We start from the raw sequence: 19,036 nt of genomic DNA, 5'->3' as shown, positions 1-19,036 counted from the left end.
AATAACAAAACAAAGCTGTGATGTAACTTCAAATTATACGCTCTTGCACTTTTACGACGCTCCCTAAATTCAGTGGGTCATCTCCCCTTCTACTGTCAATCCCTGCAAGGTTTCTAAGCGCTACATGTTGTGCATCATATCAGCGTCTGGTGAGAAAAAAAACACCTGTGCAACATCAAGAGAGATTTATCCTGCACAATACAACAGAACCGTTACCAATTGATGGTCATGGTGATACGTATTGTGGAGCAACCTTGGCGAGTGTGTGAATAACAGCCAGCCGGGTGCACTTCCAGCAGCTGCTGCTGCCGTGCCGGCCGGCTGTGTCGCCAGTCAGAGGCAGAGGACCCGACCATCTGAAGCGGAGTGGGGGTAGCTATTTAAGCTGCTTACAGCCCGGCCAGCAGGCCCACGGTTGAACTGATGCGAAGAATGGACGGCTTCATCACCGCAGTGAAACATGGCATGTAAAAAGAGGCGTTGTTCAGTACTGCTGGCATCGACATAACTGGACCAGACCTTCTGAAGGTGCGTATCTGTGCGTTTCAGTGCTGCTCCTCATTTCGGTTATTCAAGGTCTACAAATGTAACCGCTATGCTCGGGCCCCAAAGTGTTAGCATGTTATACAGCGTAGTGGAAAAAACATTAAAATAAACCAACAGTGAATTCAGCGCAGGAATGTAATCTCAAGTGAACGCATCGGGATTTTCTCGCTAACGGAACCCAGATATCAGTGTTGCGTTCAAAGGCGTCAGGTCCACCTCTTGTTTTGTCTCCATGGATGCGTCTCGCTGCTGTAGCCGGTCTCAGCCTGCTCTGCAGCCTCGTTGAAAATGATGACCTTCATGCTTTCAACACACACACACACACACACACACACACACACACACACACACACACAAACACACAATATAATATAGACACAGTGGTGGCACAAATATATATATTTGTAATATTTAATGTCTTTAAAAAAAAAAAAACCTTTAGCCTCTACCGTATACAGTAGGCTATTTACAGTCAACATATCAATGATTCACATGATGAGAATACTGTAGGCTATGTGTGTTGGTAGTGAGTGCAGACAGAGCACATGACTGTGGAAAAGATATAGATGGATAGATAGATAGATAGATAGATAGATAGATAGATAGATAGATAGATAGATACTTTATTTATCCCGAGGGAAATTCAAGCATTCAGTAGCAGCATTCAAACATACATTGAACATACATTATACATAAATTAAAAATAAACCTAGCCTATAAATAATTAACCTATGAGAAATTTGAATTTACATTAAAATCTTTGCTCAAGTATTTACACATTTGCAGAGAATTTGGAAATACTGTGAAATGAAACATTTGCAGGAAATAAAATAAAATAAAAATAATTAATTAAACATTTGGAGTAGGCTAAGGTAATATTAGTTGGTAAGGTATGTACAGAATAGCACACTGAAGTGTAATTAATGAGAGTGTTTTATGGATAAATTTAGACTACATTTAGATTTGCAAAATTTGTGTTGTATGGCATTCACTGTCTCTAGAGACTGTATGTAGCATGTACCAGGTCAAGGGCAGTGTCCTCTCTAAATCCATAACAATCTGACAGGGCTATTATTTCTGAGCCTCCTCTAAATGTGACTGGGAAATGTGGCCTTGTCAAAATTGGGGGAGGACACTTATGTGTCCTTTTAGACCTCAGTGTCCAAAAATCTACTGTGCAATGGTGCCAGGAAGTATAATTTCTACCAGATGTGATATACAAGTGGCCAGAAAGAAAAATCTTCACAATACATGACAACATTAGAAACCAATTAGAGTTTGAAGTGATCCAATACAACAACATGGGGCTCTACATTTCTCTTTTGCATTCCCTTTTTCTGGTCACTCAGTGTATCTTACATAAACAGGAACAATAAGCAAGCCACTTCATGATGTAAACAGGATTATGAGCAGACATAAACTGTTGTGTTGGCAGCCTGGATATGTTCATTCATCACCACAGAGACTGTAAAAATATTTTGCAAATACAGAGTTGTGTGGTTATATGGATATATTTATCATATCGTGATAACACTGAAAGTTAGATATTATGGAACTTGCCAGATGTTTTATGATGTTTATCACTTTGTCACCCACAGCACATCATTAGTTTCACCCTCTGTGAGTCTGTGAGGGCAGCAGTACCTGTACAACTATCTTACTTTTAGGGAGCTATGTAGGGGAGTGCCATATCATATTGTTGATGGTAATATCAGTATAATGTGTAATATATATCATATTTTTAAAGAAATCATCTTCACACTGTTAGGCACAGTAACAACAAGCATGTCTGAAAGCTAAATTACTACTGGCTCCATGGTGGAGCAGTTAGTTCAGGGGACTATTTATATTTTAGTTACTTTTTAGTTACTGTCTTTGTTTACAATCTAAAGAACTGAGATTTGTTTGTTTGTTTTTACTTAGTTTATTATAGTTTTTACTTATGCTGACCTAACAAATATTACAATTACTTTGTTGCAATTTTTTGTTTTTGAAATTGATATAAAACTATTTGTAAGTATTTTGTCATGTCATCAAGAATTTAATTATTTCAGAAATACTTTGAAATATCTTAATATTATTGTAAGGCCATATTGCCAACCCCTAGAGCTAAGGAATGGTAAAAGCTTTGTTCTAAAGTAGCACTTTGTTATTTTTTATTTATTAGCATTATGCAAAAATTACTTTTACACCTTGCTGGATAAAATACTTTGTTGGACATAAAATTGCTAAGACAAAGACAATAGTCTTAGTTAGCTTAAATAAGAGAATTAAAGGTGCATTTATATGGAAATTCAGCCTTACTCAAAGTGCTTGTACTTTACTGCAGAAAGGCACCTTACAGCTTTCATAGCAGATATGTGAAAGCATGGTGACCATAACAAATAATAATACGTCTGTGGTGCTGCTAAAAATCTACTGGGATAAAAAATCTTGTGTATCATTTTTGTGATGAGAGAAATCAAGCATGATGCTAATTCATATTCTCTGTTACAGGAATGTTCACCCTCACAGAAGTCGCCGCCCTGAATGACATCCAGCCAACTTACCGCATACTGAAACCATGGTGGGATGTCTTCATGGACTATCTCGGTATTGTCATGTTGATGTTGGCCATATTTTCTGGAACGATGCAGTTAACTAAGGACCAAGTGGTTTGTCTTCCCATTCTGGAGCAAACAGATGGGGCTGGACGCTTCTTAGGACCCCAACCACCAGAGACAGCTGATAGTTTATGGAACAAAGAAAGTGCCATTGGAGAGCAAGCTGCTCCTTTAATGGCTAAAAGGCCCCCTGATAGCATCGCCCCTACAGTTCCCTTCACGCAGTCAGGTACTTTTGGGCAGCCTCAGCCTACAGGTGTCAGGACCAAACTGGATTTTCAGCAGTATGTTTTTGTCAACCAGATGTGCTACCATGTTGCCCTTCCTTGGTATTCCAAATATTTCCCATACCTTGCTCTAATCCACACTATTGTATTAATGGTCAGTAGCAACTTCTGGTTCAAGTACCCAAAGACAAGTTCCAAAATAGAACATTTTGTTTCCATACTGGGAAAATGTTTCGAATCACCTTGGACTACCAAAGCTTTGTCCGAGACTGCTTGCGAGGACTCGGAGGAGAACAAGCAGAGACTGGCCGGTGCCTCCTCCCTCCTGAAGCATCTGTCCACAAGCAGCGAGGAGGGGAGTCCAAATCAGTCCGCCCCAATGCTGACTAAATCTGGTGTCACCTTTTCTGCTGAAAAGCTTGTGAGCGAAGTTCCCGCCATGACCATCCTGGACAAGAAAGACGGCGAGCAAGCTAAAGCCCTGTTCGAAAAAGTCAGGAAATTCCGTGCCCATGTGGAAGACAGTGACCTGATTTATAGGCTGTATGCCATTCAGACAGTCATCAAAACAGTCAAGTTCATTTTGATCCTGTGCTACACGATGACTTTTGTTGCCTCTATAGATTTTGACCATGTGTGTGAGCCTGATATAAAGCATTTGACTGGATACAAAAAGTTCCATTGCACACACAACATGGCATTCATGTTAAAGAAACTCCTTGTTAGTTATATTGCTCTCATATGCGCTTACGGTGTAATCTGTATTTACACACTGTTCTGGCTTTTTCGGCGACCACTTAAAGAGTATTCTTTTGAAAAAGTCAGAGAGGAGAGCAGCTTCAGTGACATTCCAGATGTTAAGAATGACTTTGCGTTCCTCCTCCACATGGTCGATCAGTACGACCAGCTGTATTCAAAGCGTTTTGGTGTTTTTCTCTCTGAGGTGAGCGAGAACAAACTTCGAGAGATCAGCCTGAACCATGAGTGGACCTTTGAGAAGTTACGGCAACACGTGACGCGCAATCCTCAAGAAAAGTTGGAACTCCATCTTTTTATGCTGTCCGGAGTGCCAGATGCTGTATTTGATCTCACCGATTTAGAAATCCTTAAACTAGAATTAATCCCTGAGGCCAGAATAACAGCTAAGATTTCACAAATGATAAACCTCCAGGAGCTGCACTTCTATCACTGTCCGGCCAAAGTTGAACAGACTGCTTTCATATTTCTTCGTGATCACCTCCGGTGCCTTCATGTCAAATTCACAGATGTCGCTGAGATTCCTAGCTGGGTATACTTGTTGAAAAACTTAAGGGAACTGTACTTGGTTGGTAACCTCAACTCTGAAAACAACAAAATGATCGGACTTGAGTCTCTGCGAGACCTCAGGCACTTAAAGATTCTCCATCTCAAAAGCAACCTCACAAAGATCCCGACAAACATCACAGATTTGTCTCCACATCTGATCAAGTTGGTTATTCATAATGATGGTACAAAGCTCTTAGTGCTGAATAGTTTGAAGAAAATAATGAATCTCGCCGAACTTGAGCTTCTTAACTGTGAGCTGGAGCGAATTCCCCACGCTATATTCAGTTTGAATAACCTTCAGGAACTGGATCTAAAATCCAACAACATTCGTACCATTGAGGAGATCATCAGCTTTCAGCACCTCAAGAGACTAACGTGCCTCAAACTTTGGCACAATAAGATCATCACCATTCCATTGTCAATTAGCCACGTCAAAAACCTTGAATCACTCTATCTCTCACACAACAAGCTTGAGTCTCTACCCTCGTCGCTATTCACCCTTCTCAAGTTGAGGTACCTCGACGTTAGCCACAACTCTATAGTGGTTATACCATTGGAGGTTGGCTTTCTGCAGAACCTCCAACATTTTGCCATCAATGGCAACAAAGTCGAGGTAGTTCCCAAGCAACTGTTCAAGTGTATCAAATTGAGGACATTATGTCTCAGCCACAACTGTATCTCCTCCATTCCAGAGAAAATTGGCCAACTCTCGCAGCTGACACATCTGGAACTGAAGGGAAACTGTCTGGATCGTCTCCCGGCTCAGCTCGGTCAGTGCGGCCTCCTGCGCAGGAGCTGCCTGATTGTGGAGGATCATCTCTTTGACTCGCTCCCAATGGAGGTCAAAGAGAGCATCAATCAGGAATCTAGTGTTTCTTTCCCAAATGGGTGTAAATGTCTAAGTGATGGGCGGTAGTCACATCCAATGTGGCATCAAATATCAATCATTTCATCTTTGGTGTGAAGAACTCTTTTTTTTTTTACTATGGCAATAGAAACAGTAGTTCAGAGTACGGTATTGGTGCTCTCCATGGTGTTTTAGCAACTTAGAAAATGAACATTAGCACAGCACACACAAGGTTGGCACTAGGGATGAGCAAGTACACCGTAACTGTTTTCGTATCTATTCAACCAGCTAAATTGCCTGTCTCAGTACTTGAACTGGATGGAGTCTAAACTGGAAAGGGCAGAGCTTAAACCGAAAGTTGGTCGGACTTGACTGGAGGTTGATATTTTAAGCCTAAAATTTATATGGGAGACATTTTAGTGGATATGGAGTCCAGAAATGATCATGGCTGCTGTCATTTCTATGAATATTTTGTTCATTTTGTTTTCTGTTAATGTAAGTGCATAGTAGCAGTACACCACCCTGCTTATATTTTTTACCTTTTGTATGCAAAACTATGTACAATGGATGTATGGAAATTTGTATAGTTTTGAAACAATCCCCCTTTTTACCTTAAGGATTTAATTTTGTTATTAACTTCACATTGACCCCAACCTGAAGGGATGGTTCACTCAAATAACAAAAAAACATCTCACTTTTCTTGTAGTGGTACATGTTGGATCTCTGCCTGACACATGACCCCTGCAACATATAAAAATGTGATGACTGGTGTTTTAAGGTTAGGCAACAAACTACTTGGTTAAGGTGAGGTAAAAATCACAGGGTTAGGCTAAAAAAACAACGACATAACTTCCAGCAACAGGACGCAAAGACCAGTCTCCAGGTTTAAAGTCTTGCGCTGGTTGGTGCCGTCCATTCTTCCTCCTTCCCGTTGCTCGCCCAAGAGTGGACCTGCGTGGCTTTTAACATATCATATTGCTTTACAACAGAAATGTACAGTGCCAACATGGGCTGCACTCACAGCAACAAAATAATACATTTGAAAATATTCAAAAGCAACACTAATTTCCGGTCTACTTGTCCCCATTACCCTGGATAAGATACAGCAGCTTTTATTACACCTACACTTTATAAAGGAAATATTCTTCATGAAACGTGTTTACAGCAAGTATGTTCATTATACAGAGTGACTGGGACATCACTTCGGGAAGGAGATTTTCCTTTGGATATTTTCAACCTAGTTCTCTTTAAGTCAGGCGACATAGTATAAAGAGCGAGAAAGTCCACTTGAGGAAGACAGGGTTGATGGATCGGTCAAACGAACACATGTCCTTCACCAATGAGACCGTTGTTCGTGTCCTATGTGAAACCAAAGGCAACTTGACAACTTGTATACCTGACTAATTTACGCAACAAACAAACTTTTTAAAATCCAAACCATGATCTTTTCCTAAACCAAACCAAGTTGTTTTGTTGAATTCACGAGTTGAATTCAAGTTGTGACCATGCATCCATATGGGACAAGTTGGGAATGGGACGTTAAATGACACGGAAAATGTTAAAAATGCGGAGAGATGCGACATGTCCTTAGAAGTGGCATGCATTTTATACACCTTCCAATAAGACCACATTGCAAAATTCCATACTAAGTGCGGAAATATGTTTTTCTGATCTTTGGGTGAACTGTCCCTTGTTTTTCTACTTTCTACTAAACATTCAACTCAAGGTCCAATTCCTAGCTTTACCCATGGAGAATATAAAATAGTAAGTGGACCTTGAGTTAAGATTATTACTGCTACTACTGCTTCCAAGGTTAAGACCGACTCTTTTACTCTACCACGACAGTATCAATCACAAGCAATGGCATATGTTGCACAAACAACTCAAAGGACTGTGTAGGAATAAGCTAGTATTCTTATTAAACCTATGCATTCCACTTTGAATATACTTTGTAATGTACTTCTTACACACCAAAACCATGAAGGTTTCCAATCCCTTTCTCTACTTCTTGAAATGTTTTGAATCATGCCATTCATTTTTGATAAAGTTGATTTTTTTTCCCCAAAAGAGTAGACAGTAGTTTGTTTCCTGTCTTATGTAAGCCAATCTCAGAACCCATTGGCTATCAGTCTGACAATGATTTTGCCACTGGGGCCAACAGCCAATATTTCTGGAATTGCGGTGTACCTGGATGATATCTGGATAACAGATATTTGGACCAAGACATCCTCCTCCTTGAACCGGTCATTGTTTACAGTCCAATGAGCAAATTGTTAGTTAACCTAATAAAAAGCTAAATCATCGTGAGATGATAGCTAAGGTGTTCCGAGATTATATTTTGGCCAATGCTTTCCGCCTCTTTTGCTCACCACACGTTGTTTACCTGCATGCAACCAAAGCCCGGTCAAACCTGATTGGTCAATACTATTCGGACTACAAATGGAAAACCACAACACTTCCCATACAAAAAATGTTGTCCTGTTGCCAAAAGATTCTGCATTCATATATTTGTTATAGAGGTTAGTATAACACCAGCCCACAATGATGTTGTTATTAGTTGTACTTTTACTCATATTCACGTTTCATTCTTGTAAACAATGTATTTATCATGCATTTTGTGTGTTTTTTGTATGTTTTTATTATCTTCACCTGTTCTTCTCTCTGCACAGCACTTTGTAAACCTGGTTTTAAAATGTGCTACATAAATAAAATATTAACTTATTACACTGTTATTATCAGTTATTAAAAGCTAGGATTGAAACCAGAATCTATATACAACCCCATAATGACCATATATACATATTCCCAACAGATTACATTTTTAGATTGTATTTTTGAATTATTTTTGAATAAGATTATTCATATGATTTGGTCTAATATAGCTTAATACTGCCTTCACTGAATAGACTCTTGCTGTTTGGTATCTGAATAGTACACAAAGCAGGTTAACACACAGTGCTCCAATTCTCGCCAGTTAAAAAATAATACTTGTGAATGACATATTTTTTCTTGAACATAGGTGTAGGATGATTAAACTATCTGTACAGAGGGGCTGGGTCGGAGAAAGAAAAGGAGGGGGAAAAACCATTATGCACTTCGAGAAAAAAAGTAGAAAAGACAAGAATAAAGTTGAAATACAATGTTGAGAAAAAAGTTGAAATGCTGAGAATAAAGTCAGCTTTTTGAGTTGGGTAAAGTAGACTGCAAGCTACAACCTAATTTTCCTCAATATGTTTATTATATGTCTGAAAGAAACAACATAAATTACATAAAAGCAGATTCTCCCAAAAACAATAGTCGTAGTAGCCTACTACCAAAACAGCTCATTTATGTGTAAAGGGACTTTAGTTGTACTACACCCTTAAATATTGTGGTGTTTGCTCATTTTATGACATTGATGAAAAACAGGTTGTAGCTCGCAGTCTACCTAACTGTTTGGATAGAAAACAATGTTCCTCTGATGACTTATTGACACGGGAACAACCAATCTGTCAATATCTTTCCAACTTTACCAAACTCAATAAGTTCTCCTATCTGGCCCCAATCCTCTTCTGTACATCTGTATTGTATTGTATTTCACAAAATATATCCAGTTCACTTTCTTACTAATTATACATGCCATTTGTGTGTTAGAGCACATAACACATTTCATAATTATGAATGACCATAAATATGACTTCATTTTAAAATATATTCTGGATTTGATTTTTATTAAGGCTGACACATTTTTATTTTTAAAATGGATTGAATTGAATGAACAAATGTACATTAGTCCACTCTAAATGTTTAAGTTTCATTCTACAGTATCATGAAATACTTAGAATGATACAGAGCTCACAAGTAATTAATGTGATGAACACATGACATTATTGTCTATTCTTTGGCTGCTTTGTGTGGATTTGTGGTTGTGATTTTGGCCTCTTATCAACCACAAACAACACCCAGAGCGTAATATGTCATGTGAGACTGAATGCGCTCCACTGACAACCGAATAAATTAATTCCAGCAGGAATTTTCCCCAAAGTTCCTAAAATTATATGATTACAACATCATTATACAAGGCTGTGGGTATAATAGTTAAAGGCCTTCATGTGAAAGTGAATCCATGTCTTGTATGGTATTGCCCTCTGGTGGAAGGAAAACATTACTACATTATATAAATATAATCACATTGAACAGCACTGCCATTTATACATTGTTTGGTATTTGGATGAAATTGTAGTTGCCATCTACTGACCTGACTTTTCTAATAGTAATTGGTTAACTGTTAGATTTCTTCTGATTGTTTAACTGGTTAATTTGTTATTTCACACACTGTGCACCCTTTAACCCATAAGAACCCAGACCCATTTATTTACACATTTCTGATGTTTTAAAAAAAAAAAAAAATACTACCCCTAAATGTCAAAGATCTGTGATGTAACATATATGTCACATTGGGCGTTTATGGTATTTATTTTTTATGATATTTCTTATTTTAATATAAATAAACTCGACACCTTTTCTGCTTACAGAAACATTTGCCTTTTTCTTTGCATCTCCACAACATATATTCAAATTTTGACATTAAAAGTGTTGTTTAAAAACAAATACTTTTTTCAGATTTGTTTTTAAATAACAAAATAATAATAAATCAATGATAAATAAAAACAAATAACAAACTCTAATAGGGTAAAATGCAATAAAAGACACCATATTAACAGATTAGAATTGTTAAATGGGTTTAAACTTAGCCTAGTAACAAAAAACCTACTTTTTTTTAGATTTCTGTTTCCAGTCACACCAACATTTTGGAGAAGTCACTTCTTGTCACAGTCACATGACCACCACACCAAGGTGAAGCATAAAGCTGAATATGGGAGATTCTAGAAGAAGTGTTTGTTACACCCATGTCACCGTGGGTTCTTATGGGTTAAAACAGGACTTGAACAAACTGTGCTACTCCAAAACCCAGACAAATGGTTGAATATGTTGTATGAATAGGTTTATATCAAAGATCTGTGTTGACTGAAGGCCAGCCATGTCATTTAAAAGCATCATAGAGCATTAAAGCAGCAGGATATGACCTGCAGCTGGATCAGAACACATACAGAGGCATGTGGTGAGAGGCAAGGAAGAAACTACTGGGCCGGGTTTACAGTTTAGTCTGTTAAACATGAATATGCATACCTGTGGATTTAGAGACTATTCATTTACTTTATTCAATATCACTTATTTGACTTAAAATATCCTAATATTGATTTCTTTTTTTTTTAAATCAGATCTTATCTTTTTAGTTCATATTGTAACAAATGTTGTAATCTCACTTGGTCAACATAATGCAAGAGGCTTCAAATCTAAATCCAACAGTCCAAACACATTATTATCTAGATTAGATAACCCAGCGAGTTTAAACTGGCTGTAGTGGTGGGGAGCTATTGGAATTCATGTAAAACTAACAATATTTCTTGTTGAAAACTGTATTTTTAATAAGTTGTTTCTTTTGTAAACAATAGTTTTTTATTATTTTACACAGTGCAACACTTATATGTGCTGTGTCTAGGATACACTCGGAGAGATAGGGCAAACAGACAACACAAACAAAACAATACTAATGGTGCAGGTGTAGCTACAGAAATGAAAAAATATTGATAATTACAAAAACTACTAAACCAATACACTGTGCAGAGACACTCCATGGGTAATCCTACTCCCAGATGACAATAATTCATTGTATATAGCATCGGTGGCAAAAGTCCTCAGCAACGTTGATTTAGTTCATCAGTAAAGTTAACATATGTGGTATGAGGGGCCTTATAGGCCATAATTCATTGTTCCCTCTCACACACACAAAAAATACCTCTCACATTCACAATTTTACCTCTCACAAAAATGTGTGAATGTGAGAGGTAAAATTGTGAATGTGAGAGGTATTGTTTGTGAATGTGAGAGGTAAAATTGTGAATGTGAAATTGAATTTGTGAGACGGACTAGAAAAACAAAACAATTCTAAGGGTGTAGGTGCAGCTACAGAAATGAAGATAATAAAATAATAGTTATTATTACAAAAACTACTAAACAAATACACTGTACAGGGACACTCCATGGATAATCCTACTTCAAGATGACAATATAAAAATAAATAAATACTAATAATAATAAAAATATTTGAAATGAAAAGGCTCTTATATCTGCATTACAGTGTGTTATAAACACTTAATAAAGTGCTTATATATTGCTTAAAAATGCGTAAAGTTTAGAACTTTCCCAGCCTACATTTAAATGTATTAATGTTTTTATTACAGTGTAACAATATGTGCATGTGTTTAACCCTGAGTGGGCATTCAGTTTTAGCCTAGCATGTTTTAAGCTTTTAGTGTTGTCCCTGGCATGCAGACATGTTTTCTGAATTACAAACAGGGCATACATCATCAAACCAGACTTGATTGTGACGATTGTGCCACTCGGCTCCTCAGCTCTGGGCTGGGAGGAATAAACACATGTCGTGATAACTCTGGACGAGCAGCAGAGAGAGGACGCGTGACTTTAAGCCGGCCTGACACCAGGGTAGTTAGAAGCCCGCCATCAGGTGGATGAAGAAAACACACCGCCTACAGTCCAGCCTTCATTACTTCCTTGGAATCAAGCGATGGCCTTAGCACTCGTCACAAACACTTAGCGTGCACTCGGCCCTGTGCAGGACTGCACTGCCAGCCACATTTGTTACCAAGTGGTCATCATGGAACCGATGGCCATCAGCCCGCGCTGCAACCTGGGGGACACAGCTAACATGATGTCAATTTAAAAGGTTGACTGGCTCCTCGATCTGTGTGTTACAGAGCATACAGTTTGACACATCAGCCAGGGAGACAAGTTATTGCTTTAACGACCTGCTGTGCATTCTGGGATGATGAGTGCTGCCTTGTTTGTCCTTGGCAGACAACATATTTTTAACAAATGCAGGTGTTTATCGAGGGTAATAAGCACTCGATTTAACAGCGAGATGAATTCATCAGAGTTTGTGGCCAATTTATTTCCGTCCTGGTATTTCTGCTAATAAGACATAAGCATTTATTTGGTATAAGTGTGTCTGTGCTGTGAATTTTGGATGTGTATGTGGCCCTGCTGACGCCCCGAGGATGCAGATCTTCAGCGACAGCACTTTGTGAGCACTTGCACAGCTGATGAGCTGTAATTATGTTTTAATTATTTCTGTAGGGCATCGTTCTCTCCCGACATGAACGCCTCCACCCCTCCACCCCCCACCCCCCTCCGCTTGCAAATGAAGACATTCGGTATTTTGAAAACATTTGGTGACGAAACCCTCCTCAGTGAAGTCCGCTAATTACCGCGCAGCCTCGTGTCAGCACCCATAGAAGGCAGCTTTGATGTCGACTGCCCAGGATGATAATCAAGGGCACAGATCGCATGTGATAGGCTGTAATTGGGACAAGTTGTTTAAAAAAAAAAAAAAAAAAAGGGCACCACATGACTTTGACGGCTGCTTTGCACAGCCACTGCTCCCAGACACTAACCCCACCCTCCCCCATCCTGTGCCCACGGGTGAGGAAGCCTTGTCACTTATTAAGGAGGCTGTTGCCATGAAGTGACAGATGTCCTGATGTGATCTGTCTGCATCTTTGGCCTCCATCTGTCTTGTTAGTACAAATAGTTAAGGATGGTGTGAGGAGAGAGCTGTTGTTCTTTCGTATATGTTAAATGTATTGGAAGCTCTTGTTTCTGGGAGCTGAAACTAGCTCCCCTGGCAAATCCCTCCACAACAGCTCTTCCTTTTTCCACCCCTTGTTTTTTCAAGGTTTCTCTGCCTCCTCCACCACTTCTGCGGGCCCTGATGTTTAGGGTTCAGTGCCACTGAACCGTCTCTGAATCTCCATTTTTTTGCTCTGCTTTGCTCCCTGCTTGGCAGAGGAAGATTAGGGGCTCGGGTCCTGGGGTGCGTATCCCACCCTCTCTCCGGTCCTCACACCCTCCTTCTCTTCACCCCTCCTCTGAGATTCAAATCCTTTTAGCTTCTTCCTCAGGTAAAATTGCCAAGGACCTTGTGAGCCCTAGGTTCCCCTGGAGGTAAAATCTATAATGGAGTTTTGATTTGAGCAAGAACAGCCTTGAAAATGGACTTCTTTAACCAGGTAGCTGCCTCGCAGAAGGTCAACAGTACTCCGGGTGGACACAACATGCCACGACTGTGTTAGAAAAAGGCAGAACAAAGGAACAGTTTTACTCCAAAGAAAGTGACCTGTAGACACTGTTGTAAATATAAAAAAATCTAAGTGATGCATTGCTTCTGTAAACTGAATTATTCAGCATCATTTACAATATCCACGTCACATAAACTTGTTGTGTTGGCAGAATACACTCTTTTCTACTCTCATGTCTGTTACAGATTATTGGCTATATATCATATGAACGCGCTCCAAAATGAATTTAAAAAATCCACAGAAACTCTTGATCAGTTTGCATTTCATTGATAATGTTTTTGCCACCTTGATTCAAAGATAGAGGGCACCAAAGCCTTAGTTTTGAAAAGACTGCTGTTCAAAATCATCATCAGCAAAGATGATTTGAAGTGCTTTGTGTATAAAGTGTTTTGTGTATTTTGTCATTTTATATTAACCCTTACCCCGAGCCACAGAGGGTTACAGTTCAGTGATATTATATGTTGGAGGAAATAGCAACATGACATGACAATATAGTAATAAGACATGGCAAAAACAAGTGGTAATAAACAAGAATTATACTAATAATAGTAATAATTAAAAAAAAATGTTTAGGGTCAGGAAATATTGTGTTTTGAATGAAATCACTTCATCAAATGACAATAATAGCAACAATTAAATGACATGACAGAATAGGTGGTAATTAATATGAAATATTATAATAATATTAATAGAAATAATAAGGAAAAAATAGTACCGGGGGTAGGGTCATGGTTAGGGTTAAGAAATACTCTATTTTTATATATATAATTAGCTACATGACATGACAATATAGTTTTACAGAATGACTTAAATTGTAATTTTGATAAGTATAATAATAAGAAAAGTAATAACAATAAGAAAAGCAATAAGAAAAAGAAAACAATAATACAGGGGTTAAGGAATAAGGACTAGAAATGAAACGACAATTTAGGTAAATGACATAACACAAACAGGTGTTTTATATTTTTTTTATAATACTTATAGCAATAATATTAATATTAGGACCAAGGTCAGGGTTCGGACTAGGGTTAAGAAATATTTTATTTTAGATTTAAACACCTCTGACAAAAAGTAGTAGTAGTAATAATAATAATAATAATAATAATAATAATAATGATGATGATGATGATTTGCTGTAGTAGGAGTTGTAGTAGTATTAATGATGCTCTTATTATTCTGTTTCAATAATTTTTTGTCTTGAATTATTTTTGGGCACATTTGAAAAAGGTGCCCTTTAATATGAATCAAATTAACATACAGTGAGCTTCATCATAACACCAGATGTTACAGATTGCTAGAATAGTGACAGAGTTTGAGAATTAGAAATTTCACACAAATATGCTTCATTACCACTTTATTGATGTACCCTCTGCTGACGTTCAATTATTCATCAGCCACTCAAAAAAAAAACTGTTTGCTCTGCCTCAATTTATGCTCCGTATCAAAACAGAAATCACATCCCTGCTGCAGCTATAATCTTTGTTAATCAGCATCATTTAATGCACTTAGCAGCACTGTTTCAAATTCAAATGAAACACTTGTGCAAAAGCAATCGCCGTCTGCCCTAGTTCTCATCGATGGTGGGTTTGTCAAAATGATGCAATTGGTCATTACCTCACATCAGACGCCTCTGAGACATAATTCTGCCTGACAGTTGGATTCTGGCTTTGACAGCCTCAAACTTGTTGAGTTTTCTCTAAATACTTGCCATTGCAATGAGTTAAACATCCCCCGGAGGCACCGCAGAGTTTTCCTTTTGAACAAACACCCGAGGGACGCCAAGCTGGGACTGCACGAGGAACTGGAGGTCTTACGGAGAGGGCTGTTTGGGTTTATCTAATGGTACAATGGGTAATTTCTTCTGCCACTGCAGAGGGAGGGGAAGAAAGAGGGATGAAAAGAGAGAAGGGAGTATGTTTAAGAGAGAATCTTTATCTGGGCTTAATATCCCATGCTCAAGCAGAGTGGAGGATTTTTTTGTTGTACAGATCTCTTTTGTCAGATCCTACCTACCCATGGAAGACCCAGGGGCACTCTAAGAACATACGCATCACCTAGATTTGCCTTCCAGCCCACTTCTCTCCAGCGATTGCACCCTCTCCCCGCTGGCTTCTTTGTGTAGAAGAGACGAGCGAGCATTTTGGAAATCAAATCTCAGTTTGTCGGAGTAAAACTGGAGCAGACTTCAATTTGAATAGATTTATTTCTACATAATTGTTCTGAGCACATACATGCGCAAAACCCTCTTCTTCTGTGCTTTCAATGGCTGTGATGAAAAAAATAGAGCTGAATGGAAAAAAATTTGTGTGTGTGTGCGTGTGTGTCTCCCCGGCTGCACAATTGAGAATCCCTTCAGAATATAATCTTCCACTAGATATGATCAAGACTAGAACAATTATAATCTGAAATCTGATTATCTCTGGTAACACTTTGGATTACAGCTAGCAATATGAAGTGTAATTACTCTGGAGGTATGGTGTAAGCTTTTGGAGGCTCCTAAAAGGTATGTACCAGTATATATACATATAAAGGGGAACAAGATGTAAACTTGGAATCATGGAATAAATAAAGGGATCCAATTCAGGATCTTACAAAGAACTTACACTGTTGTTATGAAGACATTACGAAGTTTCCCCTTGTTATAGAGCAGTCCATTTACCATTTACCATTTATATTAAGCTGCAGGATAACTACAGGATGTGTGGCTTGTTATCGTTCCCTGTATGTTCCATTTAACTATGGGGTACCTCCAGGGTATTTCCCTCAGGTAGTTCCCTTTTATGACATTCAACTACAGGGTAACTATAGTGTATGCAGGCTTCAATCTAAAGCAGTATTAGTTTCCCTTTGTTCCTTATAACTATGAGGTAACAGGGTATGTGGCCTGTAGTCTTAAGCACTATTAGTTCCCGTTTTGTCACATTTAACTACAAGGTAACTACAGGATATATTGACTGTAATCTAAAGCACTGATGATACTCTTTTGTTGGGGTAACTACAAGGTAGTAACAGGAAGGGGGGTTTAATAATAGAATAGGTACCCAGTAAAGTAAAGTAAGTTAAAAACAAACAGTGTCATTTCTTTGTAAGATCCTGAATTGTTACCCTCTTCTTTCAAAACTTCAAATTTAGTTCCCCAGTACCAGTACCTACATATGTGTGGTTTTATGTGCCGTGCTGGTACACCAGGAGCACAAAAGATTACACCATCGTAATTATGCTGTGCACTGGGGGCTGTAATCTAAAGCGTTGCCTTATCTCCTCCTGCTGGTATTAGCTTTCATGCGGTAATCGTATTTTCATGTCTTCAACCACGCTGAGAGGCCCGATGCCTCGAACAGAGTGTGGTTGGTCTCTGAAGGCCAAGCCACTTTGCAAGGGAGAATTCAGGCAGGTACAGTAGTCATCATTGTCAAAAAGGAGTGCAATACACTGCTGGGACAAAGGAAGGTGCTGGTGAAAACATGAGGTGAGTGGAACAGGCTGAGGTGGAGATAGGAGGAAGAGGGGGGAAGCAGGGGATGGGAGGTTGAAGAGAGTCCCAAAGCTCCCTGCCAGTGATGACCAGAGTGTCCATCAGCGAGGTCTCACGGGTGCCCACTGAAACAGCAGCGCTGGCAGAACTAAAAAACACCCACCCTGGGAAAGTGCTTTTTCTCCCGCCAGACGCCGAGTGATGGATTGGGCCGGCCAGTGCACACAATGCATTTGTGAAGAGAGACAGAGAGGTGGAGGGTGGAGGGGTGACGGGGGGCAAGGTCTGTCAGAAAAACACTTCCACTTTACTCCTAGAATGCACTAAAATATTTAAGAGTTCGATATTTATTTCATTATTCCACACATCAGATGTGAGAATGGACATGCACACAAATGGAAGCATACAACAAAGTGTTTGAAGTCACACACTGTACTGTACTGTACACTGAAATAAAGAAAAAGAGATGCCTGTATTATAGCAACATCGGAAATTAACTACCATTAAACACTCAGAGAGCCTTGGAAAGTTGGGGAGTAGATTTCCAGTTGAGGTTTTCTTCCTGAATGATGGAAATGCTTCTACTGAGAGGTACGCACCAACCACACCTGCCAACCTCAAGAGTCAACAGTATTGATTAAACCGCCGCATCCTCTCAAATCCATCCCCATTTCCTTTGAAGGCGAAAATCATCCTTGATATCTGCCAACAGCTTACTTACTTAGGGATTTCTTCCTTTCTATCTAGGTTGTATTAATTAATGCATGCTTTTCTTAAATTAGCCCTCTGAGGAGCTATAACTCAAATTCCTGTATTTATGAAAGTAATAGGTTGGGAAAAAAATGCTAAACTGAAATAATTATGCAGTCCAACACTTTGCTTTGAGAATAAACTGCAAGAAACCTGATGAAATATGAATGTGCATTGGGTGCAAAGATAGTTAAATATTTACAATCCTGTGTTAGTCCACAACCCCAGTAAAGATGCTAGTCAACTGCAATAATTGCTTTACTGCAAAACTTTGCACTTGATTTATGGATTCACTATAAGTTCACAGCGCTTTTCTTTTTTTATACGTACGCCCATTAAAAATATATTTTTTAAAACTGCTGGTACACCCCATACAATGCTGTGTACATGACATTTTTTCTACTTAATATAATCAGGCAGGTAGTTGCATCTTAAGCAGCAGCCCATAGTGCAGTTAAGAAAGGCCACACTGCAGTAAGATGTTGAGGGAGCCCCCTGAGGGACTGATCTTATATCAGGAGACTGTATATTTCTACGCTAAAGAGCCCATTCAAACCCACCAATGCTTGAATTATTAAAGACACTGTATGTTTTTCAAAGCCTTGATTTAGCTTTTTTAAGGGGCGGGATGTGTGCTGCGTTGGTAGTGGTGTGGCAAGAGGTTGGGGATAGTAGGGAGGGAAGGGGAGGTGGTGCGGGGGAGTTGTGGGCTATCAGAGGTTAGATTGTTTCTGTTTTCACCCTCCCAACATCGGCCTCGTCTGCTAAAATGGCCTTTTACTTTCTAAGCATGCTTTTACTGCCTTTGAAGAGTTATTTTTGTTGATGAAAAGGATACGCCGCCTCGGTTAAAGCGAACCCCGGCTATTCACAAGGTTGTTTAATACTTTCCCCTCCGTTTGGCTTATAAATTTATCATCAGTAAAGTATACCAGTGGTCTCATGCCGTAGTACAGGCTTCAAGCTAAGTGGCTGAGGTTGACTGAGTGAACGAGGGACAGGGAGAGATAGACAGAAAGAAAAAAACAGGGAAGGGAAGAATGAAAGAAAACGGTTTAACAGTGGTTGATCCCATTCCAGAGTGG

General features: G+C 39.0%; 1 protein-coding gene across 1 annotated transcript; it reads left to right on the top strand.

The window, feature by feature from the left end:
• The first annotated feature begins 206 nt into the window (after window positions 1–206).
• lrrc8db (leucine rich repeat containing 8 VRAC subunit Db) lies at window positions 207–8,059 on the top strand. The gene is made up of 2 exons (XM_059341854.1): window positions 207–528; window positions 3,043–8,059. The coding sequence occupies exon 2, from the start codon at window positions 3,045–3,047 to the stop codon at window positions 5,595–5,597; it is 2,553 nt and encodes an 850-aa protein (XP_059197837.1). The 5' UTR covers window positions 207–528; window positions 3,043–3,044; the 3' UTR covers window positions 5,598–8,059.
• The last annotated feature ends 10,977 nt before the right edge of the window (window positions 8,060–19,036 follow it).

This window comes from Centropristis striata, chromosome 9 (genome assembly GCF_030273125.1).
Source record: "Centropristis striata isolate RG_2023a ecotype Rhode Island chromosome 9, C.striata_1.0, whole genome shotgun sequence".
Lineage (NCBI taxonomy): Eukaryota > Metazoa > Chordata > Actinopteri > Perciformes > Serranidae > Centropristis > Centropristis striata.
The sequence above is the reverse complement of the archived record's forward strand: the minus strand, read 5'-3'. Positions and strand labels throughout refer to the sequence as shown.